The sequence below is a fragment of the Boleophthalmus pectinirostris genome, unplaced genomic scaffold (genome assembly GCF_026225935.1).
Source record: "Boleophthalmus pectinirostris isolate CB_2022bp ecotype Guang Dong unplaced genomic scaffold, ASM2622593v1 HiC_scaffold_20, whole genome shotgun sequence".
NCBI lineage: Eukaryota > Metazoa > Chordata > Actinopteri > Gobiiformes > Gobiidae > Boleophthalmus > Boleophthalmus pectinirostris.
In genome coordinates this window covers 29,274,021-29,292,242 of record NW_026571153.1, presented here as the reverse complement: position 1 = coordinate 29,292,242, position 18,222 = coordinate 29,274,021, and the positions used below count along the sequence as shown (strand labels likewise).

Below are 18,222 nucleotides of genomic sequence, written 5' to 3'. Positions count from 1 at the left end.
ATTTTTTTTCTTCCACTCAAGTTTTTTTTTTTTTTTTTTTTTTTTTATGAATCTGCTTGGATACAGCACTCTGTGAACATCCCGCTTCTTTAGCAATGATCTTTTGTGTCTTTTTCCTTGTGGAGGGTGTCAGTGACGTCTGGACGTCTTCCCAGTGATTGTGTAGCCCACTGACCCAGATTGAGAGACCATTTAAAGGCTCAGGAAACCTTTGCAGGTGTTTTGAGCTAATTACTTTACCATTAGTTCAGTAGATTGGCAATTCCAGGTCTGAAATGATTCAAATGATTCTAGTGAAGGTGAATATAGTTTAAAAACAGAATGAAGCACATCCTGTAATACCACATAACATCACATAGTGGAGCAGAGTTTGAGAGAAGAACTCATCCTAAATAACTGCACGTAACAATCAGTCAAATCAATCAAAAACTAAAGTCCGACTTGAGAATGACCCCTACAATTGTAAACCCTCTAGAGTGTGATTAGATAATGGGCTTTCTTCTGAGGTTTATGGATTGGGACCTGTATGGTTGCCTATTGGTGGTTTTTGGATTCTTAAATGTGATGACGTCACATTGTGCAATTTCCTATGAAGGTAAATTTACTTACATTAAACCTGATTATTTCAATTTGTAACTAAAGCCTAGAACAATGGCTCTCAAAATGTTCACACCAAGCAAGCAAGTAAGTAAGTAAGATCAAAGAAAAGATTTGGCTGCCACCTGCTACAGGCTTCTTACACCAAATGTGGGAGCAAATGTTGCAGAGAGCCTTCCAGAAGAAATACTTTGAGTGAATGGACCATTACAGGACACAGAGAAGGGACACTTTTGACTCTTTTGCTCCTCAGATTGCCCTACACAGATCTGCTGACCTTATCTGACCAGTCCTCCTGCACTCAGACCTTTGACTGAGACACAAAGGCGGCAAGCACAGTGTAAATGTTGCTGCAGTAAAACCTGAATTTCACTCGGGATCAATAAAGTATCTATCTACCAGATCTAAATCAAGCCTGCCTGAGCAGACAGTCCCTTCTACATTCTGCTGTAATTTAGAAGGGTCAGGAATCGGACCATAGAGTGTGAAAAGCATGTCTCTCAAATGCAGAAGACATTGGCTCACAAAAATTCTCATATTCAAAACAAAATTGATCTCTTCTTTTACCTGAGATAAATAAGAGTTTGGTGCTCCAATTGTTGCTTGTCTTTGTAAAGACAAGCAACAATTGGAGTGTGTGTGGGACTGACCAACGGCCTGGTCTAAAATGGACTATTTTTTCCACTGTAGAAGGACAAAAAAGTGGATAAAATAAACTCTAAACTAGGCAAACTCACAAACTGAAGAGACATCCCTTTACCCAGGACAGTCCCAGTTTTGAGCCCTGTATCCCCTGTCCCAGCTGCTTTATCCAAAACTATTGATTTGTCCCAGTTTTATACAAGAAATGTACCAGGTGTCCCTATTTTTGACCAGTTCAATATCTGCATGATAAAGTAAAGAGGGGGAATATATTGTCATTTGTTTAGCTAAAAAGAAAACCGTCCATGAAAATGACCATAAGGCAAAAAATACCACCTGAAGCAGCTCACGTACCACAGTTCCCCTGTAACCAGTGTTGGGAAGGTTACTTTTAAAATATATTCCCCTACAGATTACAGATTACATAGCCCGCGTATTTTGGGTATAGCCCAAAATGTGAAAACAGGAAAATAGCACCATGTAATCCTTTTATTTCAACAAAGTAACTGTAATCCTATTACCACTCATGGAAACAGTAACTGTAACTGAATACAGTTACTCATAATTTGTACTCTGATTATGTAACTCCAGTACATGTAATCTGTTACTCCCCAACACTGCCTGTAACTCACTCTATTACAACAAAAATCTGCATTTTAAGTGTATTCACTTGAGCTGCCCCCATCCGTGTTATGTTATTGGATCTCCTCCTCCTTATCCCCTTTTGACTTTTTTGGGGATGGCGGAACCATACCGCACCATGAACAACAGGGGACACATTTTGCAGATGCACTCCTGTAGGACCGTCGCGAGCTTGTGTCAGCCGGCGTGTGTGTTTAAAATGCAGAAAGACATTTTCATAGATTCTTTGGTGAGTGCTTTTCTAACAAACGTGCACGTAGGTCTCCAAATCCCAGACGAGCATCACGCGCAAAGTGCCACGGTAAAAGGAGACTACGCGTACTTCCACTACGGCTGCGATGGGCTGGATGACCGGGGCTGGGGATGCGGTTACCGCACGGTGCAGTCCATGGCGTCGTGGCTCTTCTACAACTGTTCCCTGACCAAGGGCAGGGGCCTGGTAGCGCCGAGCCTTCCCGACATGCAGCGCGCTCTGGTCAGCATGGAGGACAAGCCCGCACACTTCTCCGGCTCCCGGGAGTGGATCGGGACGTTTGAGGCTTCACTCGTGCTTGATTACTTCTATGACGTGCCTTGTAAGATCGTGCACGTACGGGGAGGAGGCGCAGACTTGGAGCAGGTGGCGGGGCAGCTCCGGGAGCACTTCGAACGCCACGGTAGCCCGGTGATGATGGGAGGTGGCGCGGATAACTCGTCCAAAGGCGTGCTGGGGGCGTGCTCCGGAGCGCACGGGAATCACCTGTTAATAGCGGATCCGCACTACTACGGAGCGCAGCTGGAGAGAGCGGAGCTGCAGCGGCGGGGCTGGGTGCGCTGGACAGAGCTCTCCTCCCTGGACCACAGCTCATTCTATAACCTGTGCATGCCCCAGACCGGCTCTATGCTCAAGACATTCAAATAGACAAATACACTCTCCCGCGCGCCATTTCTCCCACACAAATCCCTCAGATTCACAGGGGCAAGTCGGTAATAGAGTGGTTATGAGGTTCCTCTGGTTTTCACAGCACAACATGCACATTAACAACAGGCATTTTGTACATAAATAATGCACTTTATCTTGTATTTTAATTTTGTAATTAAGTAACGCTGTTGCAGTAGTAAGAGATGGGTATAGCCAAAAAATTTTTACCCAAGAGATACGTTATTTCAGAGTAACGTAACTACTGAAAAAACACAAAGTAGTAGTTTAAGAAATGACTTAAGAGTTTAAAAAAAAAAAAAAAAAAGATGGGAAGGAATGCACTACTTACAACTGTCTGGATGTAACATGTAACATCAGACTTATAGTTTAAAGTTAATGTAATTTGAAGGACAAAACACTAAATAATGTACAAAATCAGAAATATTCGAAGGAGCGGTACAAGAAACACATGTTCATTAATTTTATATTGTCAACATTAAACTTCATGAGACAGTAACCCCAACCTTTACTGAAGCAAGAGTAGTGTACTATTACTTGAAACTAAATATTACTCAAGTAGGACTAAACTGTGCAGTCTAAAAACTACAATAAATAAATGTTCTTTTAAAAATTACTAAAATGCCACTAAGTACTATGGTAATACTCACCTTTCTACCTGTTCTCCGGTAGTGTTCAAAAATGTAACAGCGCAATGTCGCCACCTTGTGTCCAAATCTGTCACCAACGTTTAAATATACAAATTTTAGACAAGTCTTCCATTGCTTTATATGTAAGTTAGCATACTAGTGCTAGCACTAATATACTATATACTAGTAGTATATAATATATATACTATATACTAATATACTATATACTAGTAAGAAGTAGCAGGCCTACTACTGCTGATGATCAAACCAAAGACTATATTTTAGTATAACAGACTATATTTTTATGTTTATATATATATATATATATATATATATATATATATATATATATATATATATAAAGTGCAATTCTGACCTCTGTGTGGCTTAAATGAAATAAAAGTCAATACAATAAAATAATTTCAGGTGTGCCAACCCACCTTGTGCATGTATTATATTCAGTGTCCAATGTTGATTCTGTAGATTCTGTTCAAACATGTAAGAACATTTGCTGTAGAATTTGTATTTGTTTTCTAATAGTTAACATATCTCTTAGTTAAACAATTTAAACATATCTTATATAACATGACATACTGTATACGTTTTGTAATATGAACAGCAGCTCAGAGCTTTGTGTCTTGAAAATGGTTGCAAGTGTATACGTTTTCTTTTTAGATTTAGATCTCAAATGAGTAGGCTTTACTCTGGTTTGAAAACACAGTTCATGTAAACTGAGCAATGGCTAAACAGAAGCATTTAGATGAAGAAAGAATAAAAGGTGCAGTTTATATGATGATATTTTTTCTCATTGTTGATTTACTGAGATATGTCATACTTGAATCTGAACCCAGATTTGTACAGGCATGTTTTTGGAATTACACTTTTATGATCTGATTGTTATTGCACACACGCATATTAAAGGTGTGTAACTTGTAGAAGAGGGTCCACCCACTGATTGTCTCATGAAGATGTTACTACTTTGCCTACAATATTACACAGTATGGTATTTCATTTATCAGTCTTCCATTGTCTATTTAATTACAGGTAGAGCACGTCTCCATGTCTGTGACCTGTAGCTTAGCCTGATGCCGACATGCCTCATTTCCTAGTGAGCCAGAGCGGCGTTGGAGATGTGTGGAGACATTTAAAAAAAAAATGCCATGCAGTCCTTGTATTTGCAGAGGTCGCTGGTGCATGTCAAGGGCCACTAAAAACAGTCTTACCCGCTCCACAAAACACCTGAAACAAATCTATTATTACACCAGATTGTCCATGTAAATATCTGTGTTGATAGAATAATGTTTGAAATAAAACTAACCTTGCATCGCATGAATCGTCGCATGTTGAGGGACTATTTTCTCATACATCAGTCCGCGGCTGCTGAGCTTTCTATCAGGAAGTACAACTCACTGCTGCTGCTCAGACAGAAATCCTTCAAATGCAAGGTTGGTTTAACTTCTAAAATTATTTTGTCAACACAGACATTCACATGGACAGTCTGGTGTAATAATAGATTTGTTTTGGGTGTTTTGTGGAGTGGGTAAGAATGTTTTTAGTGACAGGATAACTATGGCCATTGACATGCACTAGCTTAGCACCAGTGACCTCTGCAAATACAAGGACTGGATGGAATATTTCAAAAAGTGTCTCCACACATCTCCAACACTCTGGCTAATTAGGAAATGAGGTCCTATGTCCAAAATTCCGAGCTGTCCATTTAATATTCACATGCATTCCTTTGCTTTAGGGCAGCTTTTTTCAGAAAGTGAAGTAAAACTAAGGTGGATCAGTCAAGTACAGCCAATCAGAGAAAAATAAAATACTTTATTAGTATTTTTACATTATATAGTTTGGAGGACAACACAACATTTTGTAATTTACTTATTTGAGAAAAGCTGGGTTTATTTTTTCTTGATATTATTCTTGCCTATGCCTATGGACCTTCTCCTGTCTTCTCCTCAGGTCTCTGCTACACAGTCATCATAAAAGATCTGGAAGTTCTTGTCCACCTCCATGCGGCTCTTGAGGAACTTCTCCAGGTTTTTCAGCGGCGTCTCCACCATGTGATTGTTCATGCGGTCATTCAGGCCGTACGCCCCAAACACAGGGAACTTGTAGCGCACATAGAAGGGAGCGTTCTGGTCGAAGTCCGGACAGCAGTAGGCAGACCACACGTACTCGGGCACGGCCACACGATCCTGGTTGTTGCGGCGGATGGTGTGGCCAGACGTGGTGACGCCGGACACCATGTAGGCTGGCCCGCGGCAGTAGTTGTTGAGGCGTTTGCGCAGCAGCTCCAGGTGCTGGCTCCACGGGCCCATGCTGAACTCTCGTACGTGCGGCACCACATTGGTCAGGGAGTAGGTGGAGGCTTTGTCCAGCGGGTCGGCCTGGTGCTCGTCCGGGTTGAGCTGGGCGCGTTCGTACTGCGCCACGTCGCTGTAGTCTTCCAGAACGGCCTGCGTCTCCTCGAAGTTCATGTGCATGTTACTGGACTGAGGGAATGGCTCCATGTTGCTGGTGCTCTTCTCTGACGCAAGCTGCAACACAAAAGATGTTCATTTAAGAGAGCACTTGTTCAAGGTGCTGTTTTGGATTTTTATGTGTCTTAAAAATGTGAAAAACAGGACTAGTTCATTTAAAATAATTTGCAAGTTATTCCTCACTTTCTGTGCATCATTCCCCAGTATGAGCTCATAAGCAGCAGAGTTTCCTGTGATGGTTAGCTACAACCAGCATTCTAACACACACTTCCTGATTATCTGACAATAAATTCCTTTGTAATTAGATGCAGACTTATTTTTACCTCATGAGCTGCTTTTTAATTTTTTTACTCTTTAATACTGCATAATGGTAACCTGCCTGCTGTACTGAGGAACATTCCAGCCAAAATTAACATTTCCATGAAGACAGATTGGTGCAGCCAGAATATTTATTTAATTTAAGTACAGTTCATTAGCGTTATTAGCTGTCATTATATTTACTGAATGTGAATAAACTAGGGTGACCAGATTTTTGAAATCTGGTTGTTCTCGTCTTGCAGTATTCTGATGCATGGTCTGGAGATATTGAGAGCTTGAAATTCCCTATTGAGAAGCTGTTGGAGCCTTTCTTTTTCGGCACGAGATCGTCCCTGCAGAATACAGGGAGAAACATTGGTCTATTCCAGCAGTTAATGTAGAATTCCACTAAAGAAATCCATCCATTTTCATCTGCTTATCTGGGGCCAGGTCCCGGGGGCAGCAGTCTAAGCAGGGACTCCCAGACTTCCTACATCCCAGACACTTCCCTCAGCTCCTCCAGAGGGACCTCAAGGCATTCCCACACCAGCCCAGAGACGTGTCCTGTGTCTTCCCCGAGGCCTCCTCCCAGTGGGACATGCCCGGAACCCAGAGCACCTCGCGAGGGAGGCGCCCAGGAGGCATCTGGAACAGCTCCTTTCCACGTGGAGGAGCAGTGGCTCTACTCCGAGCTCCTCCTGTGTGACTGAGCTCCTCACCCTATCTCTAAGGGAGTGCCCAGCCACCCTGCGGAGGAAACTCATTTCGAGCGCTTGTATCATTTTGTAATGTCCTTGCGGTCACTACTAAAGCTCATGACCATAGATGAGGGGAGGAACATAGATTGACGGTAAATCGAGAGCTTTGCCTTTTGGCTCAGCTCTCTCTTCACCTCAACGGTCCAATACAGCGACCGCATCACTGCCGATGCTGCACCGATCCACCTGTCAATCTCAAGAAATCAGACAAATAATGCACATATAATTATTTGCATATATTTATCTAATGCCCATGTTCTACCAAAAATATGTTTTATTTCAGGTAATAAGACGCCTCGCTTTTCCTCTGATCTGACTGGCAGACAGTTACATGCACAAGTTGAAGCTGGGGAACATCCAGCTGCCTTACGCCTGCAGCAGTCAAAGAGCACTGTATGACTCAGAGAGAGTCACTGAACACTGCATGCACACTGGCAAAGTTGTGAGCAACACACTTACGAAACACTATTTACAATATTTACCACAGGTTCTAACCCACCAAACCAAGTCAAAATGAGAAAAAAGTTGAAAACCTTAACTAAACCATATGCACTTAAATTACCTAGCCAGTAAAATGCCTGACTGACCAGGATACCGTCAACTAATGCCCTTAATATCTGATATGATATAATATTGATGTGAAATGTTCTCATGCATGGTCCCTGGGAGTTAAACCTACCTGCGGCTCAAACATCCAGGGGAAGTCCACCTTCTTCTCTCCGTCCGACTTCTTGAACAGGTACGCTGAGTAGACCGGGATCCTTTTCTGGGAGTCGTAGAGCGTCACATAGCGGGGCTTGTCCTCGTACTTCTGGCAGATCTTCTTGTAGGAGGGGTTGAGGTACCCCCGCGGAGGAGTGCCTTTGTACAGGGAGTCCTTACAGCGCTCTGCATGGTTAAAGTCAGACACCACACCAGCCTGAGAGCCCCAAGGAGAAGCCCAAACCCAGAGCAGAAAAATAGGCAGGAAAAGGACCTTCTGTATAGACCAGACCACCATCCTCACACCTCTGCTGCTACAGGTACTGCTACTACTACCACTGTGCTCCAGCACTTATCTCATCTTTACAGGGAAAATAATGCTCTACTCTAAAGGCTTCTCAACATGGTTATTCAAAGCAGTACTATCTCTTCTATTCAAATCCTGTTATCAGTTGTATTAGGCATTCATTTTATCAAGACAGAAGGAGGGGCAACATGAAGACACACCAGTGTCTTTCCTGCCACGCTTTCATGAACACGCTTCATGAATAATATTATACATTATTAACAGAAACTGAATTTGATAAATTAAATCTACACCATAGGTAAAATCTTTCATGATTTTATTCTGTTGCTGATGCTGATTTTGGCTCTTGCCCCCTCTGTGGGAGTATGACATCATGACATTCAAGGATCTGAACATCAACAATAAACTATTATATATTAATAAAAAAACATAGTATTATATAGTATTGACCTGTAACAAAACATTCATGTATGAGTCGTAGCATGGGAATGCCAATACCTTTTGCTAACTTGAAATTCATTTTTTCTTAATTGCTTATTTCATGCTCAGAGAATAGATATTGTTTGATACATCATTGTTTCTCAACCGGGGGTAAGGGGACCTGAGCACTTACCAGATTGTATTTGGAATCATTTTATATTTAGAAAAAGAAAAAAGGTCAAACAGAATAGCATTTGAATAGAAAATGTACTTTGAAGGACAATCATACATCCTTTGGATAGATTAATATATAAATTGAAAATATAGTAATCAATAGTATATTTTGTAAATTGATTCATTCAGACCTCCACTGCGTGAGCTAGAGGGGACTTGTATCACTGTGGTTGGGAACCACAATGATGCATTAAGTTAAGGGTTTAAAATGTTTTCATGTAAAATAAATTTTGAGTCAGCTGGCAGGGTACAGTCATTCATAAAGATCTGGATGTTCTGCTCAAACATGATGGTCTTCAGAAAGTCCTGCAGCTTCTGGACGCTCAGCTCCACCACCTCATTGTTCTCCTGCGCGTTGAGGCCGTAGTGAGCGAAGGCTGGGAACTTGTATCTGACACTGAAGGGGGCGCTGTGGTCATAGTGAGGACAGCAGTATGCAGACCAGACGTATGTGGGCACAGCCACACGCTTCATGTGGTCTCCACGCATGGTCCGTCCATAGGTGCTGACCCCGGTCACTATGTAGGCGCGGCCCCTGCAGTAGTTGTTGAGGCGGGTGCGGATGGCCTGCTCCTGCTCGCTCCACACCGAGTCTATAAACTCTGGCATCAGAGGGACTGTGTTGGTCAGGGTGTAGGTGGACGCTTTGTCGTCTGGGTCCTCCTGGTGCACATCGGGGTTCAGAGGGGCTCGCTCATATAACACCGCGTTCATGTAGTCATTAAGGCCGGCCTGCTCGTACGGCTGGGTCCCCTGGTCCACCTGGAGAACAGGCTGCATTTCATTTGTTGCACCAGATATGAACAGCTGCAAGCACACAAGATGAAAGATGAGATTTTAGTTCAGCAGGGCAACCTACACCAACAAGGACATCTATTAGCAGAATGTTATAGAGCAGGGGTCTCAAACCACCGGGTCAGGGCCCAACCGGTCCCTGAAAAAAACAGTATCTTTTTTACTGATCCTTAAGAGAAAAAAGGTAAAGGCCCAGGGAGCAAATCAGTGTAGGATCTGTGTATGAATACATTTTTTTAATTTTACTTTAAAAATTATTATTATTAACTAAATTAATGTCTGATCAGGAAGTAAAGTTTTATATCTTTAAAATGGTCATACTGGGGAAGAAAAATGTCAACATCTTAATAATATTAATAATATAATTATTAGAGTCTGCTCTATTTAGTAAAAATAACTGGTAACCTGTCATAGTCACGTTACAAGAAATGTAAAAGTCAACCTATAAGTCGGCCGTAACAGTGAAATTGAAAATATTTGCATATTTGTTCACGTATACTAAGACCTGAGAAAAACTGCATTGGAGATACGTTTAATGCCATACAGTGAGACACTGCTGGGAAAACAATAACATTTCCTTTGTTTCCTAATGTGTGCTTTAATTATCTAAATGCACGTCAATTGTGTTGTGATTGCACTCTGAAGGGGGAGTGACTTAGCATGAAGAGCATCAAAAACATATTAATACATTGTTTATGGGGAATATAGGATTTTTAAAACAATAAAAGGTAACATGCTGATCTAAATATGTGTTAGCAGTTAATATCCCATAAAAGAAATTGTGTTTGTTAGATGTGTTGCAGCACTGGTGTCTTGTTTTTAATGTTGTGTGTTTCTGTAGACTGCAGATGGCGCTGTTCCTACCTGAGGCTCATACATCCAGGGCACGTCTGCACACACGTCTCCTGCTGAGCGCTTGAAGATGTAGGCCGAGTAGACGGGCGTGTGCAGAGCCGTGTGGTACAGCGTAACAAAGCGGGCTCTCTTGTTGTAGTACTGACAGATGAAGCACAGGGACGGCTCCTCCAGGCCCCGTGGAGGTACTTCCAGGTAAAAGAACTGTCTGCATTCAGGAGGGAGGTCCCTGCTCACCTTCCCCCAGACCATCAAGATGTTTGGAAGCAGCGTGAAGAAGACCCTGGTCCAGTCCGACACAGCAGCAGCCATGGTTCCTGAGAGACTACTGTGGAAGAGCATCGCGTTATCAGGTGCAGTGTGTGTGAGATACAGACTGCACAGAGGACTGCCCTCACACATATGCATACTCAGACACGTGAGGGAGCTAATGCAAGCAGGGGCGAGAGTCATAGAAAATATATATCAATGTGCAGCTTCTTTTTAAAATTCAGTAGGTTGTGGCAGAGGTGGTGGAGTAGAAAAATGTTTGTGCTCAAGTAAGAATAACGGTTCTTCAAAATAATATTACTCAAGTAGAAATACATAGTAGTCATCCAAGAAAATGCAAGTAAAAGAATATTTGGGAAAACTACTTCACAGTTAAGTTCCTGAAAATGTAACTGTCAGGATGAAGTAATTTATATGTTGATGTTTATCAAATTGATTGGACAAAACATCAAATAATGCACAAATTGTGGTATAATCAAAGAGACAGACCATTAAAATGCACAAACACAAATGTTCAGATACATTTTTAATATTATAAATTATGTTTTTGTCTATGTCGATTTCACTTTGGGAAGAGAAACCAAAAGTTTTAGTCAAGTAAGAGTACTATTACATGGTAAAATATATTACTCAAGTAGGAGTAAAAGTATAGCCCTGATGAAGACCAGTTAAGGTCAAAACATGTTGGCTTTGGCCATTCAAATAAATGCCTTTTAACTATATTTTTCCTCATGCGATTTTTTTACTTTTTCTACTTGTTTGGAGTGCCTAGAGTCTGTTGTGTTTGAGTTTTGATCCTTTTTCCAAGAGCACCCTCTACCTGCTCCTACTGAGTGGAACACCTGCAGCAAACAGTCACATTTATGTTCTTTCTGTACAAGAGTAAAAGTATTATTTCCAAAAACTACTTTGACATTTTCTTCAAAACGAGAGAGCAGCAGTGGACCTCAGTCTGCTGCACATCTCCACTTAAAAGCCACGGGCCACTCATTTGAGGACAGTGAGGTAGAGATCTGAGCCAGAGAAAAGAATTAGTCTGAGAGGAGAGTGAAAGAAGCCATTTTTTTTAAGATAGAGAATCCTTCTCTAAACAGAAATGGACTCAGACACCATCTGTCTCCTATTTACAACTCCATCCTCAAACCTAAATCAAAACAATCAAGAGAACAATAGGTGGTAGCCAGGTCAGGTCCAGAGGTGTGGAAGCTCCATTATGGACATGAATTGTTCTGCTAATTAGACCCCACACCCTGTACAGGTCAATAGGTCAAACAAACAGAAACTGTAAACAAGTGTGTGTTAGTTTCAGTTAGTTCGCTCCTACCTGCAGACAGATATAAATAAGTGTCACCAGCGTCTGACCAGAACTGAAGGAAGCAGCTTGGATGAACTGTGAAACGTCTTCAACCAAACTAACTTTTGTCCAGTCGTCAAACTGAATTTTCTCCTCACCAAAGTTTCTTCAGAATGTTACTCAAGTAAATGTAACTGAGTGCTACACATCTCTGCAGCTTCCAGGAAAATATATTAAGATATCATCATTACAAAGAACTTCTCTCACTTCTGATAATAGTCCATGCAGTCCAACAGTGTCCAAGTTCAGTCCTCTGTGAGTTCTGTTTTTTCTTTTTTTCTTTTCTTTGCATATCTGCTTTTGCTACAGCCCTAGTTCAGCCTTAGTAATGTTAGGATTTTTATAGTTTTGTTATAACATTTAAAAGAAATGTCCATGAAAAGCCAAAAATGTGTTTTAATTTCAGATCTTTGTTCCATAAGGTTGGTCACATAAATAAGATATACAGTAGCTAATATTTACAGTGTCCATAATCATCACAGTTACAAAATGACAATATATTTTCAACACATCCACAGAACTTTACTGCAGTTGTGATAAAGCACCAGAGCTGTTCCCCAGGTATTCAAATCTTGCTCCTGTCAACAGGCGTGGCCGATATCTCCTCTGGATTTTACCATTCACAGGAACTCATTTTCATTTAAGATATTTATTCGATGAAACTGCACTTTCCTAATTAGCTTTTATGGAAAGATCAAAATAAAAAAACTCATGTTTATTGGGAGCACCTACCAGCCTCATCCTTGAAGAGCACCTGTGTACTATATCCCTCCGTCGTTTTCTTTACCTCAGTGTCATTATTGCTTATAATAATGTCTCACTACTTTTGCCAGGTAGCACCATGTCTCACTAATTTTGAGATATTTTTAATTTCATTTTGTCGTATGCTCACTTGTTTTTGAATTAAAAAAACGTGTTACTTAACAGAGACTGAGGAACTTTTATTTGTATAGCACTTTTTACAGGTAAAAAATACTTAACATGGATATACTCAGTGTTGGGGAGTAACGGATTACATGTACCGGCATTACGTACTCAGAGTACAAATTATGAGTAACTGTATTCAGTTACAGTTACTTTGTTAAAATAAATGGATGGTGGTATTTTCCTGTTTTCACATTTTGGGCTAAACCAGGACTACAAGCAGGACTAAACCAGGTTTAAACCAGGTCTAAACCAGGACTAAACCAGGACTAAACCAGGTCTAAACCAGGACTAAACCAGAACTAAACTAGGACTAAAACCAGGACTAAACCAGGTCTAAACCAGGACTAAACCAGGACTAAACTAGGACTAAAAAAAGGACTAAACCAGGTCTAAACCAGGACAAAACCAGGTCTAAAACCAGGACTAAAACCAGAACTAAACTAGGACTAAAACCAGGACTAAACCAGGACTAAACCAGGTCGAAACAATATGACACTAACAGTAGGTGGACATAATTTCAGGCAGCAGTGATCTCATATAAAAATAATTTCTCTAACAATAATATTTTTTATATGGTTAAATAAAGTCTGGGCTTTTTATTGTCTTTTAAAAGACAAAACATCTTATGTTAACATTTCCTAATCTTTGTTTCTCTACAGTAAAACCTGTTCATGGAGACTTGGGCTCAACAGGCAATTTGAAGAGAACAAACAAGAATTTTCAGGATGTGGTTGGTACATTCATGTCGTTTTAAAAAGCATGACAATATCAAGTAATCCAAAGTATTCAGATTACGTTACTCACTTTAAGTAATTTAATGGATTACGTTACAAACTACATTTTGGGGTATGTAATCTGTAATCTGTAGGGGAATACATTTTAAAAGTCACCTTCCCAACACTGGATATACTGAAATACAATACAAAACAAAAAATTATAATGACATATATCATGACATACAATGATAATCACCTTTTTGTTTCCATGGAAATTGTATTGCAATAGTCTGACCAGCACCAGTGAAGGGTTTGTCAGTTGCAGATGACAAATCCAGGCAAGAACAATCAACTGAACTTGAGCTTTCCCTGGAACGTTCTACAATATAGCATCAAACTTATCTGTTCAAAAATATCTGAAAAACAGGCATTTTTACTGCAAGCATGGTCACCTCTCCACAGATCTGAAATGTAACTTGCTTGTCTCCATGTAGATAAGTAAACAACTAATGTGGAACATTCCAAGCAAAGCAGTAACCGTGAAGACAAGCAGGTGGCGGACTCTCAACCAGAAAAGTAACATACAAGGTAGCCACGAGGTCTTAAAAGTCTTAAAAAGGTCTTACATTTCATCTTCCTAAACTAAGGGCTTAAAAAGTCTTAAATTATGTTGTCCAAGTCTTATTTTTTTCACAAAGGTCTTAAATTTCATTAGCCTATTTTTAAGTTTACTCAACCGGGCTGCAGTGCAATGTTAAATTGAGGGAGGAAAAAAACAACAATGTAAAATAACGTAACATGAATGGACGTTTAATTTGGAGCATGCGCAAGAAATACTTTAGTTTTTGGCATTGGTGGCAATGAGTAAACAATCAGTTTTGTCTACACTGCCCAAGATGCAAAACTCTGGTCAGATCTGCTCAGGTCGCGTACACGTTTACGTCACACACATCACAACCTACATCACCACGAGCCATCTGACATGCATACACAATCAAATTCCACGCACTTTTGTATCACCGTATGCACTCAGATTTCCTCCTGAAAATGCTTATCTGAACGCGAAATAAAAAGTGAAGACGCTGTGCCACTTTTGTGTCTTCTGTTCAGACCGACATCATATAAACGTAGCTTTAGATTCTAGATATAATACCGGAGTTGGTTGGGCATTATTAGAACACACGCATCAAGAATCTCAGACTTCCGGTCATTGCGCAATCCATACTGGGAAGGATTTTCTGAAAAAGTGAGCATCAAACTGCCATGTTTGTTTTCCCAGTGGGATGTGTCTATTGACAAAGCCGATCTTTTCAAGTCTTTTGAACCATATCGATTTTGTTTCTGGTTCTGATATTGTCATATTTTAGTTTTGGGATTCAGACATCGTTAATTGTGTGGATGTTGGACGTCCCAGCAGTGGAAAACAGCTTGAGAAATGTCTTTGCGATCTCCATAAATGCAAAAGGGAATCAGATGTGTGTGACTGTAAACCTCCGTTCAAACTGTTTCCCTTCCCAACGGAATAGAAAAATAGTGAAAGGTGAAGGCGATGGGCAGGATTGATCCATGGGAAGGACCAAAAAGGAAACATTTGACTGACTAAATCATCCTGAGTTTGCAGTGAACATTTTGTATGTGGAGCGCCATTTTGTATGTGGATCCCGTTTGTTAATCGAGAGGTACAGAAGACAAACAGACTGAGCTGCACTTTCTTGTTCTTGTGGTTTTACAGCAGCATCACGTCTTGGTCTCTTTGCAGTGGAAGGTGTTTCTTGGTGAACAGTTGGTGCCTTTCGCTTTGGCGTTGACTTTTTAAATTCATAACTAAGGTTGAGCGAGGGATTGGGATTTTGCTTTGATGTCGCTCCACATACAAAATGTTCGCTGCAAATTCGTGATGATTCAGGCAGTCAAAGGTTTCCTTTTTTGTTCTTCCTGTGGATCAATCCTGCCCGTCGCCTTCATCTTTCACTATTTTTTAATTCCGTTGGGAAGAGAAACAGTTTGAACAGAGGTTTGCAGTCACACACATCTGATTCACTTTTGTATTTATGGAGTTTGCAAACAAATTTCTCGAGCCTTTTTCTGCTGTTACGATCCAACAACCACACAATTACAATGTCTGAATTCCAAAACTCAAATATGACAATATCAGAACAAGAAACAAAAGTGATATGGTTCAAAAGACTTGAAAAGATCGACTTTGTCAATAGACACATCCCACTGGGAAAACAAACATGGAGGTTTGATGCTCACTTTTTCGGAAAATCCTTCCCAGTATGAATTGCGCAATGACCGGAAGTCCGAGATTCTTGATGCGTGTATTAGACCTAGTGTTTTTTTGCCCGCATACTGGGTGCGACGTTGGTCTGAAATTTTCTTTGAAGTGGTCTTAAAAAGGTCCTAAAAATGTCTTCAATTTGGGGTAGTCAAACCCGGGGATACGCTGTATATAGTGCAACTTTAACACCGTGTTTTCCTATAAGTGATGTTCAGTCAGGCAGCCTTTGTAAAAAATCACCACATCAACATCTGTGTTTGACTTTATGAACGACTCCAGAGTCTTGAGCGGGACTTCGACAACTTCATTTTGGCCGTGTCCATTCAGAGCATAGGCGGCATACGAAGGAAACATGTATCGCACCTCATAGGGAGAATTCTGGTCAAAACGTGGACAGCAATACGCTAGCCAGATGTGTTTAGGGATTCCTATTCTATCTCGATTCTCTCTCCTGATGTTATCCCCCGAAGCTGTCACGCCTGACACCATAAAAGCTTTACCAAGGCAGAAATTATTGAGTCGCCGGCGAATTCTGTCCAAATATGGATTCCAGACATTGTCCAGGAGGTCTGCTCTGAGCGGGACCACGTTAGTTAGGGAGTAGGTGGAGGATTTCTGTGGAGGGTCAGCCTGGTGGACATCGGGGTTGAGGGGACAGCGTTTGTATTCGATGGCGTCCGTGTAGTCCTCCAGCACGGCCTGGGTGTCCTCAATGAAAGGGGGCGTGTCTTCAGAAAGAGGGAGGGGCCGCATGTTACCAGTCTCATCAGCAACAATCAGCTAAGGAGAGCAGAGAGAACTTTAGTTATTACATTACACGAGGAGAGAGGCAAGCAGTTTTAATTTAGCGAAGAGCACCTTAACCTTACACAGCAACATACATACACAAGCCCAAAATGATTCATACCCCTGACAAATTTTGACTTAATGTTACTTTTATTCAACCAGTAAGTTTTTTCTTGATTGGAAATGACACAGGCGTCTCCCAGAAGATAATAAAACTATGAACAAGAGGCAACATTGTGGAAAAAAAATATTTCTCAGCTTTTATTTACATTTGAACAAGAAATGGCATGTCCAAAATTATCCATACCCTTTGTAAACTGTAAGAGTCTATGGAAAAATCCAAAGTTCTATACCATTCCAAAGAGCACAAACTGTTCTAAAACTTCCTTATGACTCTGATTCATTGGGAAGAGCTGTTTTAAACAACTGAACAGGTGAAAAACAGCAGGTCTTTGCAGTTGGTTTGTGAACAGTCATGGCTAAGACAAAGGAGCTCTCTGAGGATCTACGGCTGTGTATTGTAGCTGCTCACAAGTCAGGAAAGGGCTATGAGACCATATCTAAATGTTTTCAAGTTCCAGTGGCTACAGTGCAAAGAATTATTAAAAAATATAAGAAAATCTCAGAGGATGTGGTCGGAAGCCAAAAGTGACACCTGTGCTGACCAGGAGGATAGTGAGAGAGGAGAACACCTGTCAGATGCACTTGAAGTCTTTCTCTGACCTGAGGTTCATACATCCATGGTGTGTCCACTCGTCTCTTCCCGTCAGACTTCCTGAAGATGTAAGCAGAGTAGATGGGCAGGTGTCTGTGGGTGTCATACAGCGTGGCGTAGTGCATCTGGTCCATGTACCTCTGACAGATGGAGCTCGGGGCCCCGTGCCAGAGGCCCCTGGGAGGAACCTGCATGTGGAAGAAGGTTCGGCAGTCCTGGAAGTCCTTGGAGACACTGCAGAGAACCACGAGGGGCCAAAGCAGAAGAGCGAGGAGCAGACTGAGCTGGAGCATAGTGAGGTTGTATTCACAGGTAAAACAATTGGCAGTGAACTGTAATCTCCATACACATGCAAATACTCACCGCTGACTCAAGTTCTCCTGTCAGCTTTCCCAAAGAGCATATTACTTAAAGATGCACTATGTAACATTTCAAAAAAACAATATGTATGACACATGCAATGTCATACACTCACACACCACTTGATTTTATAAAGAAACAGGGATGGGATAGACAGGCTATATAAAATATTACTCTAATACACTTGAGAACACAGCACAGAAGTTATCTGCCTCAGGTCTCTAGCGGGCTGGGTCCTCTCTGCTGTCGCCTGGTTGTTGGGTGTGGGGGTCCACCTACAGGTGCCCAGGTGCGTGCTCTCCCGTCCCCTCAGGGCCTCCCCTCTGTGCTGCTTCCCTCTCTGCTCTATCTCCAAGCTCCTCACCTCTGATACTTTTAATGCATCACACCCAACTTTTTTTAATGCATCACAAGTCAAATATGGATGAATGTGGGTTCATGTGTGTGAGTGTGTGAGTGTGTGTGCAGGCTTGTGTGTATGTGGATGTGTGTGCACATTCCTGTGCAGGTAGGTGCGTGCATGCATGTGTGTG

At 41.3% G+C, this 18,222-nt stretch overlaps 4 protein-coding genes across 4 annotated transcripts; 1 reads left to right on the top strand and 3 right to left on the bottom strand.

Annotated features, from left to right (window-relative positions):
• Positions 1–2,042: 2,042 nt before the first annotated feature.
• ufsp1 (UFM1-specific peptidase 1 (non-functional)) lies at positions 2,043–3,714 on the top strand. The gene has a single exon (XM_020928898.2). It carries the CDS (start codon positions 2,081–2,083, stop codon positions 2,780–2,782), a length of 702 nt encoding a protein of 233 aa, XP_020784557.2. The 5' UTR covers positions 2,043–2,080; the 3' UTR covers positions 2,783–3,714.
• A 1,574-nt stretch (positions 3,715–5,288) lies between these two features.
• LOC110163887 (endonuclease domain-containing 1 protein-like) lies at positions 5,289–7,977 on the bottom strand. The gene is made up of 2 exons (XM_020928897.2): positions 7,647–7,977; positions 5,289–5,969 (listed from the first exon to the last, which is right to left on the bottom strand). Exons 1-2 carry the CDS (start codon positions 7,965–7,967, stop codon positions 5,388–5,390), a joined length of 903 nt encoding a protein of 300 aa, XP_020784556.1. The 5' UTR covers positions 7,968–7,977; the 3' UTR covers positions 5,289–5,387.
• Positions 7,978–8,825: 848 nt separating this feature from the next.
• On the bottom strand, positions 8,826–10,592 carry LOC110163886 (endonuclease domain-containing 1 protein-like). The gene is made up of 2 exons (XM_020928896.2): positions 10,290–10,592; positions 8,826–9,437 (listed from the first exon to the last, which is right to left on the bottom strand). Exons 1-2 carry the CDS (start codon positions 10,590–10,592, stop codon positions 8,826–8,828), a joined length of 915 nt encoding a protein of 304 aa, XP_020784555.1.
• Positions 10,593–16,026: 5,434 nt separating this feature from the next.
• Positions 16,027–17,622, bottom strand: LOC110163885 (endonuclease domain-containing 1 protein-like). Its single transcript, XM_020928894.1, has 2 exons — positions 17,338–17,622; positions 16,027–16,608 (listed from the first exon to the last, which is right to left on the bottom strand). The coding sequence occupies exons 1-2, from the start codon at positions 17,620–17,622 to the stop codon at positions 16,027–16,029; spliced, it is 867 nt and encodes a 288-aa protein (XP_020784553.1).
• Between the last annotated feature and the right edge of the window lie 600 nt (positions 17,623–18,222).